The sequence below is a fragment of the Phoenix dactylifera genome, chromosome 13 (assembly GCF_009389715.1).
Source record: "Phoenix dactylifera cultivar Barhee BC4 chromosome 13, palm_55x_up_171113_PBpolish2nd_filt_p, whole genome shotgun sequence".
Lineage (NCBI taxonomy): Eukaryota > Viridiplantae > Streptophyta > Magnoliopsida > Arecales > Arecaceae > Phoenix > Phoenix dactylifera.
In genome coordinates, this window is record NC_052404.1 from 11,643,294 (window position 1) to 11,662,313 (window position 19,020).

The 19,020-nt window shown below is 42.4% G+C and overlaps 1 protein-coding gene across 1 annotated transcript; it reads right to left on the reverse strand.

The window, feature by feature from the left end:
* Window positions 1-206: 206 nt before the first annotated feature.
* LOC103695761 lies at window positions 207-10,063 on the reverse strand. The gene is made up of 5 exons (XM_026800650.2): window positions 9,395-10,063; window positions 8,471-8,586; window positions 2,395-2,638; window positions 914-2,095; window positions 207-766 (listed from the first exon to the last, which is right to left on the reverse strand). Exons 1-5 carry the CDS (start codon window positions 9,758-9,760, stop codon window positions 512-514), a joined length of 2,163 nt encoding a protein of 720 aa, XP_026656451.1. The 5' UTR covers window positions 9,761-10,063; the 3' UTR covers window positions 207-511.
* Window positions 10,064-19,020: the final 8,957 nt, after the last annotated feature.

The following is a 19,020-nucleotide window of genomic DNA, read 5'->3' on the forward strand; positions in this document are numbered from 1 at the left end:
CCAGTTTCCAAATTGTATCATGCTTCTAATCTGACCTGCATGCAGCAATATATCCCCGTATGATGGCTGAGGCCTACCTCATGATTTAAGATACTCAAACATGTAGAGCACAACGAAAAAGACAGTCGAGCAGCTTCAGAGTCTACAATAAGCAGTAGAATGGTAAACTACATGGTAAGATTACCTAAAAATAATAGCCGAGAGGGTTTGAAAAAGGATCAGGCCCTGTGAATAGAGCAAGGGCAGGTTTTCTTAAAATCTTGGTTGTTCTTTTATCAAATATTACAGCAGAAGAAAAACTGAAAAATTACAGCCACAAGAATCAAAACTAATTCCATCATTAGAAGGATCACAGCTAGTTAATTACAAATTCCCATAAAAGGCCACATCATGGCCGGGCGGGACAAAAGAAAGAAAGAGACCACTGCCTCTTTCAACCAGCCATAGACCTAATTACATATACACTGCACAATAACCATGTATATCATCTATCATCATAGCCCAGTCCATCTCATGACAAGTTGCCATCTTCTGACTGATTTCCATACTCATTAAACTTCAGACTCTTTGGTAGGTCACCATCCTTCTCACCGACACTGTTTTCCTCATGACTGGTTGTCATAGAATTGCCACCTTCATCCGCAACCCCTTCCCTCAAGGGATATAACTCTATCAAAGACATGCTACTCGCAATACTATCAATATCCGGAGTTCCGTTACAAAGACACGAACCACTAGAAGCCGCAACTGCGCCAAGCTTGTTTACCTTTGAAATACAAAGCATATAAAATAAGTCAGTAATGACTTGAAAACCACTATTATTCCCAACTACAATAATTAGGTATTATTACCAGAAAATAAAGTAAATATGTATATAAATATGGAGGGCAAGTGGACTTTCACATAAACTCACATGGTTGCAAGAAAAGTTCTCATTCACACTGCTAAAGACCACAGGCAACACACTCATTAACTGTGGGGTGGCTGGTGTTGGTGCCGAGGCCATAAGCATCCGAAGTGTTTCCCTGGCACTCTTCTCCACCAGTGATTCAGTTTCTGGCATGAGAGGATTTACAATTGGAAGCAGAGGTGGAATGGCTGATGGTATGGCAGGTGCAGCACTAACAAGATAACCTTGGCCAGAGGAGCAAACATCAATTACGGGAATGTGTACAATAGGATCAGACATGAATGGTGTGAAAGTCGGAATTTGTTGCGAGTTCGGCAACGCAACAAGGGAAGAGACAGGAAGTGGGAAGCGAACAAGTGGATCCAAGAAAGGAGCTGGGAAGTTCGTTGAGGGAAGCTCAACAGCATCTATAGACATTTTTGTTTGAACCAATGAAACTGGGGGTCCAGCAGCAGGCAACAATGAAGACAAAGGTGGCAGAGGTAGAGACTCGGTAGATACAGATGGCAGATGTGGTGGGGTTACTGTATACTGTAGTGAAGAGGGGCAGGGAGGGCACCAGCAGTAATAAGGTGTGAACAGAGAGCTCGGAGTAGGAACCTGAGAAGGAGGAAAATAGATTGATAAAGGATTAAATGATGAGAGAGGGGAGGCTAAACAAGACACATCAGGCAAGGAGCAAGGAACACAACTACAGCTTCCATTATCACTGGAAATGTTATCTTCACATTGTCTGGTAAATACGACATCGGTTGTACATGTGGGCAGTGAAGTAATTTCTTGGTTGTTGATAGTCGACAAGCTGCTGAGATGGCTCTCTCCACGCCGCTTGAGTTTCTCTCTCGCCCCACTTTTTATGGAAGACAAGATTCTTGGCATCCCATCCTTGAAAGTGTTTAATCTTGGACTAAGACTGCCTTGATGAAAAGGATGCATCTTTGCCATATGAGCTGTTGTTGGACGGAAGCGGAAAGACTTGGAAACCATAGATGAGGATTGGGAGTCAGACGCAAGTGTACTGGCAGTACTCAGCAAACTGTTTGATGAAGCACTTGAATTAGCTTCTGCAATGTTTGACGATCCAATAAGATATGCCCGAAGATGAGTTGCAAAAGAATTAAGGCGAGACTCAGATATTCCGGTTAAATGGGATAAAGTGGGTTTCCCTCTTAGAAGGTCTTTCATCTGCAGCATGGAATAAGACAAAACATGAGAATATCCCAAAAGACAACATTACAGAAAGGTAGTCATATACACCCCTCCATGGACATAAACCAATAAACGACAGAGTTAGAGACAATCAATGGACTGACACAATCTTTAATGATTTCATCCTAAAACAACGGGAAGTCACATAAACCTACCAATCAGAACAGAACAAACCAACAGATATTTTTACCTCAAACAGAATGTTTAAAATGCTGCATTATGTCACGGTGTTTTAACATATGCAAAATACCCAGGACCCAGATCATGGAACAAACCTTTGCAAGCAACTCCTTCCCATAGATCTCTGACTTCTCCGAGCACCAATAGTACAAGACCTGAGACCCTGGGAGCTTTACAAGAAAGGACCGACTAGAACTATCAGCTGATATATCTTCAATTAACACATCTGAGCTGTCCAAGTCATTGCTCACTACAGCCAGCCTCTCAACACAACCATCATCCCCAATGAACGAGATGCGCATTTTAGATGAAGGCAGGAGCGTAAGATTCAGATGTCCCCTGTGTGGAAAAGAGAGAAATTAGAGCTTAGAAGCTTTTAACAAGAAGATATATAGTCCAACGGGTTACTAAATTAATAGTGTAAAAAAAAGTAAATAGTGTTTGGACAGCCATTCCAAAAAAAATTGTCAAAACCTAAACCCAGCCAGTTGTAAGAATAATAGTAATAATGAGGATGAAACAAAACATAAAAATTGTCAAAACCAAAACCCAGTCAGTTGTAAGAATAATAGTAATAACGAGGATGAAATAAAACATAAAATTCTCTTATACCCAGATGGAAGAGGCAAAAGAAAATTCTCAATCACTTGCGCAAACAAGTGCCCTGATAGATTGAGGATTATGATCAAACTCAATATCTCACCTAAGGCAGTATTCTAACATTGCTGTACTATTGTCTCGAAAAGCAGGTTCAATAGCACAAATAACATAAATGCTATAAAGAAAAAAAAAATCAAGTGTAGTGACCAAAAAAGTTATTCTGAAGCTTTAGGACAACATTAGATACAATCTCTAGCAGAAATTTATCACTAAAATATATCATCAACTTTTAATATGCCATTACCAGAGAAAGAATACGTGTATCAGCAGTTCATGTCAGGACCATTATCATTTTAAATTGTCAATCACTATAAATACTCCTGCTTGTAAATGCTGAACCAAATTAGCCATTTGGACAGGAAAAGAAACCAATTCGAAAATTAGTATGTCTGAATTCAGGATTCATGAAGATAAGAGAAAACCTTGTGCAAGGAATGAGTGTTTTCAATATTACCTTAAATCAAAGGCATAGCAGAATCAACATTACTCTAGTAACTACAGGTAACATAATAAGTAGTAGAGAGGTCTGGTAGGAAAGTTCACCCAGGAATGATACAACTATATATAACTCCGAATCAAGTCATATGTAAGATTTTGGATACTCGAATTATATTCTGTAAACAGATTTGAGTATAAAATATTTCCATAGACAAATCCAATCACAAGAACTTTTCTTGTCAAAAAAAGTTCTTCCTGGCTCTGGCAGTAAACATTTATGGTTTACCATCCAATAGCTTCGAATCACTAAAAAAACTTCGAATCCAAGAAAAAAAAAGAATGAAAGAAACAGTACATGAATTCAAAACAAGGAGAGGAGGAAAGGGTGGTGGGAGGTCATTGAATTAGAAAGACTTGAACGACACAAATAACTTAACAAACCAATGAACTAAATAATCTAATGAAAATTATGAAAACAGTAACTTCAAAACTTGCAGAGTCACCCTCAGAACTCAGCAAAAATTGATACCCACTCTTCCTTGGGGGTTAAGCAACCAACGAACCATTTGCCAAATTAAAATTCATCAATCAAATAACAAAGTAATATTAGATTACAAACTGAACAATACAGACATAATTGGACTTGATTAATCAGCCTGACATCCGAATAAAAGGCCAATAAAGGAATTGTGAGAAAGACATGGTAGTAAAGAGGCATGATACATTTACAAACTACCAAATAATGGAAAGCGTGGTACTTGGACCAAATGAAAACATGGGAACTGGCAATAAAAAAGGAATCCCAATCAAATATGATAATTACATATTAATTATATGTAGCAATATAAAGACTGATGACATAAGGCTAATGCTAATGTCGAATTGAAAGCCACTAAATAATGTTTCTTCCAACATGAAAAAAACTCACTGAACGACATGGAAAGAAAATAGAAGTCATCCTCCAAGAAATATCATTTATTTCTTATGTAACAAAATAAGCTAGATAGCCTTCTGTATAAAAGGGATGGACTGATTAATTTGAATATAAGGATGCAAGATTAGGATTTCAAAGAATATAATACACAAATTCAAGTTAAAATTGCATGATAACAAAACCAACAAGAAATAGCATGCATCCATGCATCTGTTAGTTAAACTTCTTTACATATACCATACACTTATTTCATTCTGTTTTGAGAAATTTTTAGTAACCGTAACAAAAATCCATCAGCAAAAAAATGAACAAGTTGAGAATAACCCAAACAGCTACAACAGTCCAACCAAGAGAAGCTGGCATTTATTCACAACAGGTCGCATTCTGCAACATATAACTCATCCCAGAAAAATAAAGCTTAAGCACATTTGGAAGTTATTTCACATAAATAAATGAGATTATCAACCATGTAAAAGATAAAAGGGGGGGAAAAGGCGACAATAGAAAAAAAAATGTTAAGATACACCAATCCAACTGAAACAACATATGCATGAAACAAAATGACATAGGTCTCTGAGCCTACCTTAAAGCTACACAGTTTAAGCTTCTAAATAAATTCTTATATTTACAAGATATTATAAAGGTTTATCCCATCTAAACTATGATGAGATGGGGATAGGAATCATCATGCAAAGCAATATACCACAGAGCCATGAAAGAAACTACCTTCTTTTCCTCATAAATCAGAGATCTTAACAGAACATCACACACGCCCACTTTTACCTACAAATCAAAAGACATATTTATTTGGAAGGATGAACAGTGCCATCACTAATAAGCTGAAACATAGAATCCTGCAATCATTTGTAAAGGACAACAAATACAGGATACATTTTCCAGCCATTCACAGTAATTATGAACTAAAACTTGGTGAAAAAAGTTTCAACTGAATATTGCACCCTTATCAATAAGCTAGCTATAAGTAAAGCCCATAACTCTTCTCATGCTAAAAGTCACAATAAATAGAGAGATCCATTGCTCTTAAAAGAATTATACTAGCAAATAAATTTCTGGAACATCTCATCACATCAATTCTTTATTTTCTAGGTAAGAATCAGAAGGGCATAACATATAAAAATATAGAACACTTGAACTGTTACCAGTCATTCATATAACTGATCTTCATCAATATAGCAGTCGCAAAGGCCAGTTACATCTTAAGTTTTGGTTGCATCAATCTGATAAGTCTCACCTAATATAGTTCCAGATCAAAACCGATATAATGAAGACCTCATTCTAAAGCAAATAATCTCTATGCATCAAAGAAACATCATTTTCATTGTTATCTGCAGGAGCCATGTGATCCCTCGAAGAATAAATATATCAAACATTTTGGAAATAAACCACTTAAGAGATCATTACTGCAGGGAAACTAAAAATCAACATGTTCAACAATGCTATTTTTATCTTTTACTAGGGCTGAGCTATATTCTGAAGGTGTACAAGGATTTAATTTCCACTCTCAACTACACACCAAGTCTTCTAGCCGCCAAGCAATACATGGGGTTATCCATGTAACACAAGCTATCATGACTATGTCGAAAAATAATGCAAGAGATATTGCACGATCCAAAATGCAAGCACAAGTGTATGTAATATAATATAGGATAGTTTGATGTAACAATAACTCTTTCATGGCCCCTTTTGCAATGACAAAAAATCATTCTAAATAGCTCCTTAAAAATTAAGTGACTCAAGGTTAAGAGTGAATTTAAGCAGAACTTGAGTTAGAGTACTTCATCGAGCAAAGCTAAATGAAACCTGCACATAAAAAAATACACAGCGAAAATTGATAATGGTATGACCTAATCAGATCTTTTCCTACTTAGACATCATATGAGCACTCATTGGCATGATTGATTAGAAAAAGTGTTCACCAAGTAAAATGTCAATATCAACGGGTTATTAGTTCTTATCAAGACTAGCTGGTATTGCAAAGCGTACGAAGAGGGATGAACGAGAGGGGAATCTCAACTCTTCAGCTAAAGATTAGCTACACTTTGTGAGTTGCCATTAGGTAGCCCTCCTATGGACCCCTCTTGGTGCTTACTTCTCTTGCTTGTGTCTAACACTTTAGTTAAATCTTGAAGGTAGCCCTATGCTTTCAAAGTAGCCAAGGCACCACATATTTTCAAATAAACAGTGAAATCCCTTGGTACCCTTGTGGATCACGTCATATTGTCTGAAAGAAACTTTTCACATCCCATCATGGTTTGTTAAACTTCTTTCACTCCCTTAAAGAATTGCATTGTCATAAATTCTATTTGAGACTAAATCTATGGCCCAAAAATCGGAGGATGGTAATTCGAGTATTAGCATATACACACATACATCCACATTAGAATATCACATACATGCATATATGCATGCATGCATACATGCATATATGCATAGGTATATGTATGTGTCCGCATATAACCCATATGTATGTGTATGTGCATATACTAGTGTTCATGCAACAACAATTACATACTTGGTCCAAACTTACTCTTGTGGTACACCACCTTAAAACGCCATGTAATAATGAATAGAATTATATACATATGTATACATATCTATAAGCATACATATGCATATTTATATAAATGTATGCATTTTTATATGTAGATGTATGTATATGCATGTAGATATATGTAACACGCGTGTATGTATGTATGTATGTATGCATGTATGTATGTATGTATGTATACACACACACATGTTTATATATAGATACATATACTCAATATGTATGTGTATGTGCATAAACTAGGGTTCATGTAACAACAATAACGTACTTGCTCCAAACTTATTCTTGTGGTAAACCACCTTCAAGCACCATGTATTAATAAATAGAAAAAATATTATATATATATATATATATATATATATATATATATATATATATATACACACCCAATATGCATGTGTATGTGCATGTACTAGCGTTTGTGTAACAGCGATAACATACTCGGTCCAAACTTATTCTTGTGGTACACCACCTTCAAGCACCATGTAATAATAAATCGAAAGCAAATGTGACAAAGAGCTAAGAATTATATCAGATTCTGAGTTAAAAAGTAAGTTTACATGTGTGTTTGAGGGCAGTGATGCCCAAGAGCATATATCATGGGATTCTTTCCTTTTCTACACATAGGAATGCATTGAACCTGCACTTGAAAAATTTAGTCCATCAAAAATATGTATGCTACCATAGATCTCAAACTATGTGAAATTTGCCTCTTCCTCAAATCTGAACTAGAAATTTTGCTCTAGAAAATTTAAACTTTTCAAATGGGAAGCTATAACTGTCACTAATAATTCCGATATAATGTCACTAGAAAGATTAGAAAAATGTCCCACTCAATTATCAATTTTAAGTTGAACTGTAAAATGACGCATAGCAAGTATGCCGGATAGATTCGATCATTTTTAGGCTTGAAACTAAGAAATTACTAAAAATAAACTAGATAAAAAAATATTACTTTTACATCTATTTTTCAAGCATTAAATAGAGCATTAAACGATGAGCAGCATAAAACAATACAAAGAACTGACCTGCATGGTAACATTAATAAAAACACTACAAGAGAAGGCAAAATAAATGAAGTAATACAAACATAAAAATATCTAAAATAGTTTTATGCATTGAATAGAGAATAAATTACCAATATGCTGACATTAGTCTGTAAATTCTTTGTAAACATTTTGCAGACATTCATTCATGTAAAGCATTTTTCGCCATCCAGCAGTCAATTATTTATGTTTATTTCATGCATGTAATAAAATGTCCTATCCCTATGTACACATTATGTGGCTAACCACAGGAACTAACTGATGAATAAGAACTAGATGAACAAAAAAAGAAGAAAAAGAAAAAGCAGTAGACACATTTTGCTACAGTGGTTAAGAAGTTCTTCATGAGATCATAAATCATGCAAATTAGTTTTAAACAACAGAATACTGAGCTAAACAGCTAAACAAGTCATTATGACAGAGTAACTGAAAAATATATAGCCTAGACAGTCACATGCCAAACACCCAGACACGCAATTATATGCATGAGATTGAGATGATTGAAACCAAGTAATGCCGATTACCTAGTTGCAGCCGGGCACAGAAGGTTCCCCTGTTTGTTAACCTTTCCTACACGAATAGAAACCAGAGGAGCGCACAAGCACCTTGCCAGCAATCCAACTTCTGAAGCTTCAAAATGCTGGTCAGCATCAACATGTAAATAGTCAATAAAAAATGGGCAAACTAAACAAACAAGCCAAAAAAAGAGTAAAGCATATTCAGTAAAACATATAACAAATATTCTCAGGTAGATACAAAGTATGACCTGGCAGAGTCTCAAGGAGAAAACAAAGGGGAAAAAAGTGATGTGTAGATATTGCTCATCTGCATGATGAAGCAAATAACAAGTCCTCTGATAACTTGCATATTTCAGAGAGTAAATATGATACTTCAAGTCAAAAATCAAAACTATAACCAACTTAAAACAATACGCATGAGCAGTCCTCAAATATGAATTCCAGGATAAAATTGCTGACTCTAAACTAAAGCTTAATAATATGAGCTACTCTAAACTAAAGCTTAATAACATGTCCATCAAAAACCATCATAACAAAATGTTTTTAAACAAACCAAGACATCACTAAAACACAGCAACATGTTTAAGACTTTTAAAATACCTAAAAAATAATCTAGATCGAGTACCTTAGACAACCTTTTTCCTTCCGTATCCTGTATATGACTAGACGAAGTTCCCAAAATATTGAATACAATCCATTAACTTCTAACATATTTGGAGAAATCAATATGATCAGATACTAAAAATTGAGGAAACGGAACGAGTCAATTCTTTGGCAAAGAAAGAAGATGTGCACAAAGGAAAGCCACAGCAAGATATTAAGACCACTGCAACTAAGGTGGCTTGTTCAGGGAAAATCGCGGACCAAGACAATAAATGATCTATGGGAATTCTAGGTGGCACGAGAGAAACCATGTAAATTCATACAGACCTGGCTTAGCTGTGTAATCAGCCGGTCTTCTGCAGCGCCGGTCGAGACGTTGAGCTTCAGCAGGGGCCTGAGCCTCTCATCGGCACGGCAGGCACCAAGAACCTGGAGATCCAGCGCCCGGAGCCACTGCAGCACCCCGCTCTCCAAATCACTCCGCCCAAGAAAGAGATCCCCGTCCGATTCACCTCGGAGAACATCACTCAGCCTCTCGGCGAGACCACCAGCGGTTCTCGTTGTACCCTGGGGTCGGGACGATCCCGACCCATCGATTTCCCTGAATTCCTCGGAGGCGTCGCCACCAAGGGGCCGATCCGAACTCTCGGCCTTCTCGTCGTTTCCGAAACCCTCCTTCCGTGGAGAAACCATCGCCGACTGGGGCCACTGATGCAAGAAACCCAAGCCTAGCTTCCACTGATGCAAGAAACCCTAGCCCAGCTTCCACTGATGCAAGAAACCCTATCCTAGCTTCCACTGATGCAAGGAAAAACACCGATTGGGGCCAGAAAACCAACGAGATTCTTAGAGACCACCAAACCTTAGAGAGAGAAAGAGAGAGAGAGAGAGAGAGGCGGATCTTGGCCTTCGCCTTTGGGGGTAGGAGAGGGGTCTCGGACGGAGTCGCTAGGGAAAGAGCCGGGGAGACGACAAAATCTGAGGCTGCCCTCCCTCGGCCTTCGGATTCGAGCAAATTATAAATTAGGCTTTATGTCGGATCCAGTCCAGGCCGCGTCATCCACCACTTGCCTGGTGGTCCCTCGTCTTGGATCGTGAGCCACGCCAACCAGCAGCCAGCGATCCACGTCATCACCACCGCTTTCTGGTTCTGGCCCGGGGCCCACATGAACTTGTAATGAACGTAACGGGAGGACATGACGCTCTCTTCTTCTTCTTCTCCTCTTCTTCTTTTTCTTTTCCTTTATTTTTATTTTTATTTTTATTTTTATTTTTATTTTTATTTTTACGGCTACTTATTCATATAAATCTAACATAAGTACAACCAGCCAAATCACAGAAAAGTAGTAATAGCAAAGAAGAAGGAACATCTGATGCAGACGTCCACAAAAAATCTAACATGAGTACAACCAGCCAAATCACAGAAAAATAATAACAGCAAAGAGAAGAAACATCTGATGCAGACGTCCACAAAAAATCTTCGAAATACCGTGCGACAAAAGAAGCAACCCAATCTGCGTCCCTGTTCGCCTCCCTAAACACGTGAGCTGCCTGAAAGCCGCCCATCAACTGAGCCATCCTGCGAGTCTCTCGGATAAGGGGATGACCATCACCATACCTGTCCGCCCCCCGGATGCAGTCGATCCCCACCGATAAGTTCCCCTCGAGGTACACCCGCTCGACATCAAGCACCTGCCTGGCATAGGATAGACCCTCCCAGGCAGCCCACAACTCTGCCCCAACTATTGTAAGCCCTAGTGTACGCCGCCCTCCTGCAGCAAGCATCCTACCACAGTGGTCACTGATCACAAATCCAACCCCTTCAATCACACCATCCACTGACCTACTGCCATCAAAATTTACTTTGAGATAGCCAAGGGGTGGGGGTACCTAAGAAACAAGGACAAATCCGGGCACTGAAACAGCGTGAAGAGTACCCCAGGTGTCCCTAGCCATCCTAGAAGAAAACACAGCGGCAGCCGCAATAACCTCCCTCGCATGTCGCGACGCTCTATCCACCAGCATTCTCGGAGGCGACCACCTTCCCTCGAACAGGCCGGTGTTTCTGTCCAGCCAAATGTGGTAGGATAGGTACACCATAAGAATCCCATCCACAACAGATCTAGGGCTCTGCATGGAGTCTCTTAGCACCTGCGTCAGGTCCAGCGTTGAAACCACCAAGTCAGGTAGTGGGACTGGTGATCTCCGCCATATCTCTCGGGCCCTAGGGCATTGCAAAAGAACATGCTCGGTGGTCTCCTCGATATTACCACATACCTCACAACATTGAGAGACCCGCATGCCACGCCGGACTAGCAAACTCCTGGTCGGAAGGCAACCCCAAGCCACCTTCCAGATGAAGAGTGCCACTTGGGGATGAATCCGTAGCCTCCATATCCAACCACTCGCAATCTGTCGATCTGGCTCCCTGCTGAACAGGGCATGAAGATCTTTGGCCCGCACCTGCGACCGTCCCATCGGCATCCAAACTAACCTGTCAGACTCCCCCCAGTAGGGACTGGTAGGGTCAAAACCAACTCCGCCTACTGCTTCCCAAAAGCCTCCCGAATCAACTCCACCCTCTAACAGCCCCCCTCTGAATCCAGTAAATTGCTAACCCTACAACCTGTTAATCTCGCTAAGTCCATCATAGCCGGCATGCGACAAATAGGCCACTCGGTCATCCAGCTGTCGTCCATCACATCTATAGAAGGACCATCACCAATGACCCATCTGATCTCCGGAAGCACCACTATAGCCCTAGCATACATCTCTCTCCAGATTGGAGAGTGGTGATGACCAGCTCGCACCCCATGTACCAAAGCTCCATACTTAGCCCTTATCAGCGTGGACCACATACTCTCGTCAAGCACAAATCTAATTGCATGCCTCGCCGCTAATGCCTCCCGCCTCGCCACCAAAGACTGCACCCGCAGACCTCCAGTGCTGATCGACTGACACACAACCTCCCAAGCCACCAGGTGGATGCCGCCTCTACCACTACTCCTCCCCCAGATAAAATTTCTAAAAAGCTGCTCAAGGGACCTCAGGACTGCCACTGGGATAACGGCATTGGATAGTAGATAGATAGAAATTGAAGTGAGAATTGAGTGAACCAGAGTGATCCTGCCCATCATAGAAAGTGTGTGTATTTGTCAACCCTCTAATCTGCGTCTGATGCTGAGCTCAAGGGAGGTGCAGTCCCTAGTCCGCAGCCGTCGACCACATAGTGGGATCCCCAAGTATGTCATCGTACCCACCTGCTCACCCACCCCCAAAATCTCCAGTATAGAGTGCTTTAGCACCAATCTAGTCTTCGGGCTGAACATAATAGCTGATTTGGTCAAATTGACCCGCTGACCCGATACAGCGTAGTAATCCCAAAGAATTTGACCTATAACCTGTCACGCCCCGGATCCGGATCCGTGACACGGCCGTGCTATTGCCGACTATCGCCCACAGTAGCACGCAGCCTCATACAGGGGTAACAGGTAGCCAAAAAGGATTCATCCTTATATATAAATTAAAAGTTTGCAGTACAACCTTCAAGTTTGAAACCAAAAATACAGAACTTCTATGCTATTCAAATGTACAGAAGTATATAAGCTTCTCCAAAAATACGAAGCTCTGTAACAAAATAAAAACATATCTGATGGCGATCACTGGTGAGGATCTGAAAGAAAACGAAATATAAACAGATGTGAGCTACACGGCTCAGTAAGTAATCCTGCATAATCCTACCGGATCAACCAGTAGACTAAACATGTAAATCAGGGTTTTGAGAAGCTGACATGCATGTTTATCTAATAATCATCCTGGCATAATAAGTATGCAATTTAAACAAAGCAGTAGTGCAAATCACAAAATTTTCATATTATATGCATATGAAACCGTGCCCCCCGGCATGCCGTGGTCCTTTTACTCTCGGATGCTACTGCGAAGTCAGACTCGGCCACTGGCGGGGCCAGCTCAGTTACTATTCAGCCACTGGCGGGGCAAGCTCAGTTACTATTCAGCCACTGGCGGGGCAGGCCCAATTCCAATTCAGCCACTGGCGGGGCAGGCTCAGTTACTATTCAGCCACTGGCGGGGCAGCTCAGTTACTATTCAGCCACTGGCGGGGCAGCTCAGTTACTATTCAGCCACTGGCGGCTCAGTCATTCTCAGTAGCATCTTTGAGCCCATTATAGTGCCTCTGGGCTAGCTAAGACTTTATAAACTTACATGCATGATTATAATATCAGTATCATCATGTTGCATACATAGCCATAGCTTCTGGGATCATTAAAGTTACTTATGCATTGTAACATATCATGTATGAAACATATATACTTAAAATAAATGCTTAGGAAACATTAATAACATAACATGATCCATAACAGGATTAGGACAGGTTACTTACAGTGATTCGTTTTCTTCCAAGTTTCTTACGTCCTGGTGACGGATCCTGAGTCACCTAAAATCACATTATAATGAGCATATTATTTTCTTTTACTTGTTTGAATTCTACTTGAAATTTAGCCCAAGTCTAATGTGTTCATATTGGAGCCTTGATTGGGTCCATATGGTTTAATTGGCCTTCTAATTGGTCATTAGGCTTAATCCCAAGTTTAATTTGGGTTTAATTTTGGTTAAATTTATAGTCTGGCTTGTCCAGACTTAGCCCAATTTGATTGGGCTCGGGTTTAGTCAAATTTGGCTAAACCCTTTCCCCTTTTTTTTTCTCTTTTTCTTTTTCTTTTTCTTTTTCTTTTTCTTTTTCTTTTTCTTTGGGCTTAACGGGTTGCGGGTTCGGATTCGGATCCGACCCGCGAACCCGTTATCAGGTTTTCTTCCCCCCTTCCAGAGGCTTCCGCCTCTTCATCTCCCGCTCTCCTCTCTCTCCTCTCTTTTCTCCTACGTCTCCACCGAAACCCACGCCTCCGGTCGGTCCTCCGGCCAGATCTGTGGCCTTCTCCCTCTCGGTCACTCCCTCTCCTTCTCTCTCTCTTTCTCTTTCTTTCTTCTTTGTTTTCGCCGAGACCCTAGCCTCCGACCCCTTTTGTCCCCCCTCCGAAACCCACTGTCTCCTCCCCTTCTTCTCCCGCAGGCAACCGGGGAGACGAGGCTCCCCCCGATCCACCGACCGAGGCGGGGGTTTCCCCCCGATGCACCGGCGGAAGGGAAGGCCAGCCCTTCCTCCCTCCGAAGTGATGCCGGAGAGGGGAAGGGCTCGGATGTGGGTCGGGATCCGGCTTTACCCGAGAGCCTCCACCCGCTCCGTCCACGGCAAGGCATGGCCGGAGGGGATGAAGCCTTAAGGTCCGGTGAGTTCATTTTATATTATTTTTTTTTCTTTTCTTTTCTTTTCCTTGGTCCTTCCTTCCGGCACCACCACCTCTTGCCGGAGAAGAGGTGGTGGTCCGGCCGGGGCTGGCGGCCCTGTGAGTCCAGCCCGACCCGGGGCTTGTGGGTTTTCTCCCTCTCCTGTGCCGGCCTCCTCCCCTCTGTTTCACTGTTGACACAGAGGGGGAGAGCACCCCACAGAGGGGTTTCTTTTCTTCTGTTAAACCCTACCCTAATGCTCCTTACCTTGGCCGGTTGCAGTCGGGCAGTACCTCCCCCTGGTAGTCCCTCCTTCCTCTTGGAGCTTCAGGCTCCTTTGCCTTCGGCTCCAAGGCTTCGGCTCTCTCACTCTCTCGTTCAGTATTCTAGGGGGTCTGTCACTTGGGGTTGCCGGCAGAGGCTTAAATAATTTGTTTAGAGGATGAGACCCCCCCCTCTGAGAGGTCCCATCCTCTCCATTCCTCCCTGCTCCGGGACTGGCCGCCGCCCCCCCTGTCTCCGGCGCGCCGGCATCGGCTGCCAGCAGGGGGTGAGGTGACCCTTCCCTGTCAGTCTTATCCCTTCGTTTTTTTTTTTTTTTAACCATTATAATAACCATTATAATAATACTGCCCACAGTGAAATTTGGGCCCAAACCTTTAACTGGGCCTACTTCTTATTGGGCCTAGTAGGTTCTGGGCCCGGACATTACATAACCCGGGCCGCCTGCCGAGACAACCTGACTAGAAGCAAACAATCATCAGCGAAGAGCAAGTGAGAAATTGTAGAGGCCCCCGCCACCAGTCTGTAAGCCTCCAACTCCTGACTAGCCACTGCCTGCCGAAGAGATTTAGACAGTGCATCCGCACAAATAATGAACAGTAATGGAGAAAGGGGACATCCCTGACGCAACCTCCCTGATGACACAAAAAAGCAGGATGGCGTGCCATTCACCAGAATAGCAAAAAAAGGAGCACGAATGCAGCCCATGGCCCACCTGATCCATGTCTCATGAAACCCATACCCCCGCAAAGACTGCTGAACAAAGTCTCATCTCATCCTGTCGTAGGCCCTCTCCATTTCAAGCTTGATCCCCATCAAGATTCTCCTCATTGGAGCCCTACCAAGATCAAACATAAACTCCTAGGCAATGAATACATTGTCAGATATACTCCGCCCCTCCAAGAAAGCTCCCTACTCCGGACTAATAAGCCTACGAAGAACATCCCTCAACTTGATAGCAAGAATCTTCATCGTAACCTTGTACAAAATCATACAAAGGCTAATCGGACGAAAATGACTTGGCTCCGTGGCGTCCTGCCGCTTCGGTATCAAGGTGATGAAGGTCCTCTGCCAATCAGCCGCCATCACTACCGTGTTGAAAAACTGTTGTATGGCCTCTATCATATCTCGTCCAACTATCATCCATTATCTCTGAAAGAACATAGGTGGAAAACCATCCGGCCCTGAGGCCTTGTCCCCCCCAAGGGACCACACCACCTCCCTAATCTCCCTCTTCGATACCGGCATGATCAATGCTATGGTCTCCTCCTTTGAAACCCCAACCATTGGCGACAGAATATCTGCTAGGCTCACACCCGTAGTCTACTCTGTCCATCTGGTCCTAAAGAAACTCACCATAATCCTCTGGATCATATTCGGATTCTCTAACTGCTGCCCATCCTCACCCCTGATAACTTTGATCCTGTTCTGATGTCTCCTGATCACTGTCGCCTGGTGGAAAAATCTAGTGTTTCTATCCCCCTCCATGATCTATTGTACCCTTGCCTTCTATCTTCAGAATATCTCCTGCTGTCTGAGGAGGGCATCATGCAGTGCCAATAGTGATCTGAGCTCTCCCACCTCCTCATCCAAAAGACCCCACCTCGAGCCTCCTGAGCCTGCAAACCTAGCAATGGCCACCTCTGACTCCTCAATCCTCCTGAAAATGTCTCCCACCTCCTCTCGATTCCACCTCCTCAACCGCCTCCTCCTCACCCGATAACTGGTATGCTCCATGCCTCCCTCACTATCTCCCATGAACGCAGATAACAAATCCACAGCTTCTCAAATCTAAAGGGGGTATGCACTGGGATATATGCATCTGTACTCACCAATAAAGGGCTATGATCGGACGCAATCCTGAGCAAGTGACTCGCACGATGATTCGGAAAACTCTAGACCCACCCAGCTGTCGCACAGGCTCTATCAAGTCTCTTTCAAACTTTGGATCCGAAAAACTCTGGACCCACCCAGTTGTCGCACAGGCTCTGTCAACTCTGGACATGACGTTGTCTCACCGTTGCCATGACTACACTAGAAATTGTAATTCTTTTATTCCTATTCAAACAAAAACGAGATATATGGGATTGCTGTAGAAAATGTTTTTGGCTAACTGGACATGTTGGATGCTATTGGTGCCGAAATTTTTTTTGGCTTATGATGATATTTTGTATAGCACATGATTGAAAAAATATTAGACATCTCGACTTCAGACTAGACTGATCTCAACAACCTCAGTACAGACTCAGTAAGACAACTTCGGCCCAGCCGAAGAGCCAACCAATCGAGGTGGGCGACTTCATCTTTGATCGAAGAGCCAACCAACACACGCCAATAAGGACTGATAGTTCTAACAATCGGTTGTCGTGACAACGACTAGCCGTTGTGGTAGCTCTGCATTCGGTGCACGATCAATACTCTATATCGCCCACGCCATAGTCATACTACTGATCGTTGTCTGGCGATTGATGTACACGATGTCGACTCATGTAAACGATAAAAGAGACTCACCTGTATGAAGAGGTGATTCGAGAGGTCTCACGTACGCAACACAATGCAAGGCAATGCTATTTACTTATAGAGAATTACGCTCTGTTAAAACTCTCTCTTCCACATTGTTGTTTTTTCGTTTTGACTTAGGTATCGGATGGTCTCCCGCTAAAAATTCTCTGACAAGTGGACTTTTTGTAGGCCATCCTCGGAGGAGATCCACTTTTTCACATCTTGACCTTAGGGTTAGCCAAGCTGCGCTTCGACCTTGGTCCAGAATTCAGCGGCAACAGATTAACGCTAGAGGAAGGGTCTACCACCAGTCACATTAATATCAATCGAATGGAGAGATTAATGACATGAGATCACGAGGAGCCCGCGATGCATCACATACTTCGCAACGCCGCGCTTCAACCTTCCAAGAGTCGTTGCAGAGCCTGGAACCTGCTCCATCGGAGCAACCCGCCATGCCTGTGGGCCATGAGTAGTTCAACCTAATTCAACAGGTGTAAGCACTAACTGTATCGGTCCAGGGCCTATAGCAGGTTGTGGCATGGTCGAAACCGATCCAGCCGAAATTCAGTCAGCCCAATTACCACTCTGAGTCGCCGGCACACCAATGCGCCTGGTCAACCACCATTCTCGGGGCCAAAATCCCGAGCGGTCTCACTAAAGTCGACACACCTAGCGAAGCAATCCTGGTCAGGATAGGAAACAATGTTCTTTGAGCCCCCACTCTGGCGAAGACTTCGCTCCGAGCCTCTCGCCTCGTCGCCATGTGGAGCCCCCAACCCAGCGGGACGCTGACCTCAATAGAAGAATCTAGGAGATGGGCTGACAAATTCAGGCCCTCAGAGGATAGGCTTCGAGGGCGAACAATGACTTCAACTCTCCTTAAAGCCTTCTTCGCTAGGCAAATCATGAAGGAACTGACCTCGATTCAAGATGCCCCAAGTAGAGCCGTATGACGATATCTCGGACCCTCTAGATCACTTTGAGAGCTTCAAGGCTCTCATAATGCTCCAGGGAGCCACCAACTCTGTGCTTTGCAAGACCTTCCCTACAACCCTTCGCAAAGATGCTTCGTTTTGGTTCTCAGGGCTTCGATCCGAGTCCATCTACTCTTTCAAGCAGCTTGGCTGCCTCTTCACGACACACTTCATCTCTAGTTGAAGACGGTGTCATGGCTCAGACGTACTGATAGTCAACTTTAAAGACCACGCAATAGCACGTATCTGGTAGGATAGTGATTACGGGTATCGATCCACATGGATTGGGGTATAGTTATTTTCTTAAAAATAAAAAATATTTAAAAGGAAGAGTTTGTGAAGAAAATTAAACTAAGGAATTTAATAAAGAAAATGCAATTAAAATGATATCAGTTTGGGAGAACCTAGGGCAAGGAATTCACCACTAACATCAGAACAAGGGTTATTTATATTTTATTTCGTTCTTGGATTAACATGCAAATTGGCTACAAGCCTAATAAGTATTTAAATAAAAATTCACAAAAGTAATTTGGGCATAATCCATCTTCAGTTGGCATGAAATGTCTACCCTAATCTAAGGTGGCAGCACATCGCATCTTCCCTAAGCATGGATTATCTTATATTTACTTAGTGATCATGAAGAACAGTTGTACGAACATCATACTTAAAATCACAGAAATTAAATATGATTCAAAAGAAGATATCTATTAAAATCAATAAGTTCATACAACCCCAAGAATATAAAATAAAATATAAAACCCGTGTCCCTTTGTTAGGGCTGCATCCAGCCCTAGAGAAAAGATCAGCCTTTCATAGAGTGGTGGACGGCAGCAGCAGCACAGCAGCGGGCTCCCATTCCTTCCTTCTCTTTCTCCTTTGAAATATTCC

What these genes read in the sequence shown, in the direction of transcription:
- LOC103695761 (XM_026800650.2), bottom strand. Translation starts at nt 9,760, where the DNA reads ATGGTTTCTCCACGGAAGGAGGGTTTCGGAAACGACGAGAAGGCCGAG. An exon ending in CTGTGCCCGGCTGCAACTAG is followed by an intron (nt 2,639 to 8,470) that starts GTAATCGGCATT and finishes TTTTCCACACAG; the next exon opens with GGGACATCTGAATCTTACGC. An exon ending in GGAAGGAGTTGCTTGCAAAG is followed by an intron (nt 2,096 to 2,394) that starts GTTTGTTCCATG and finishes TCCATGCTGCAG; the next exon opens with ATGAAAGACCTTCTAAGAGG.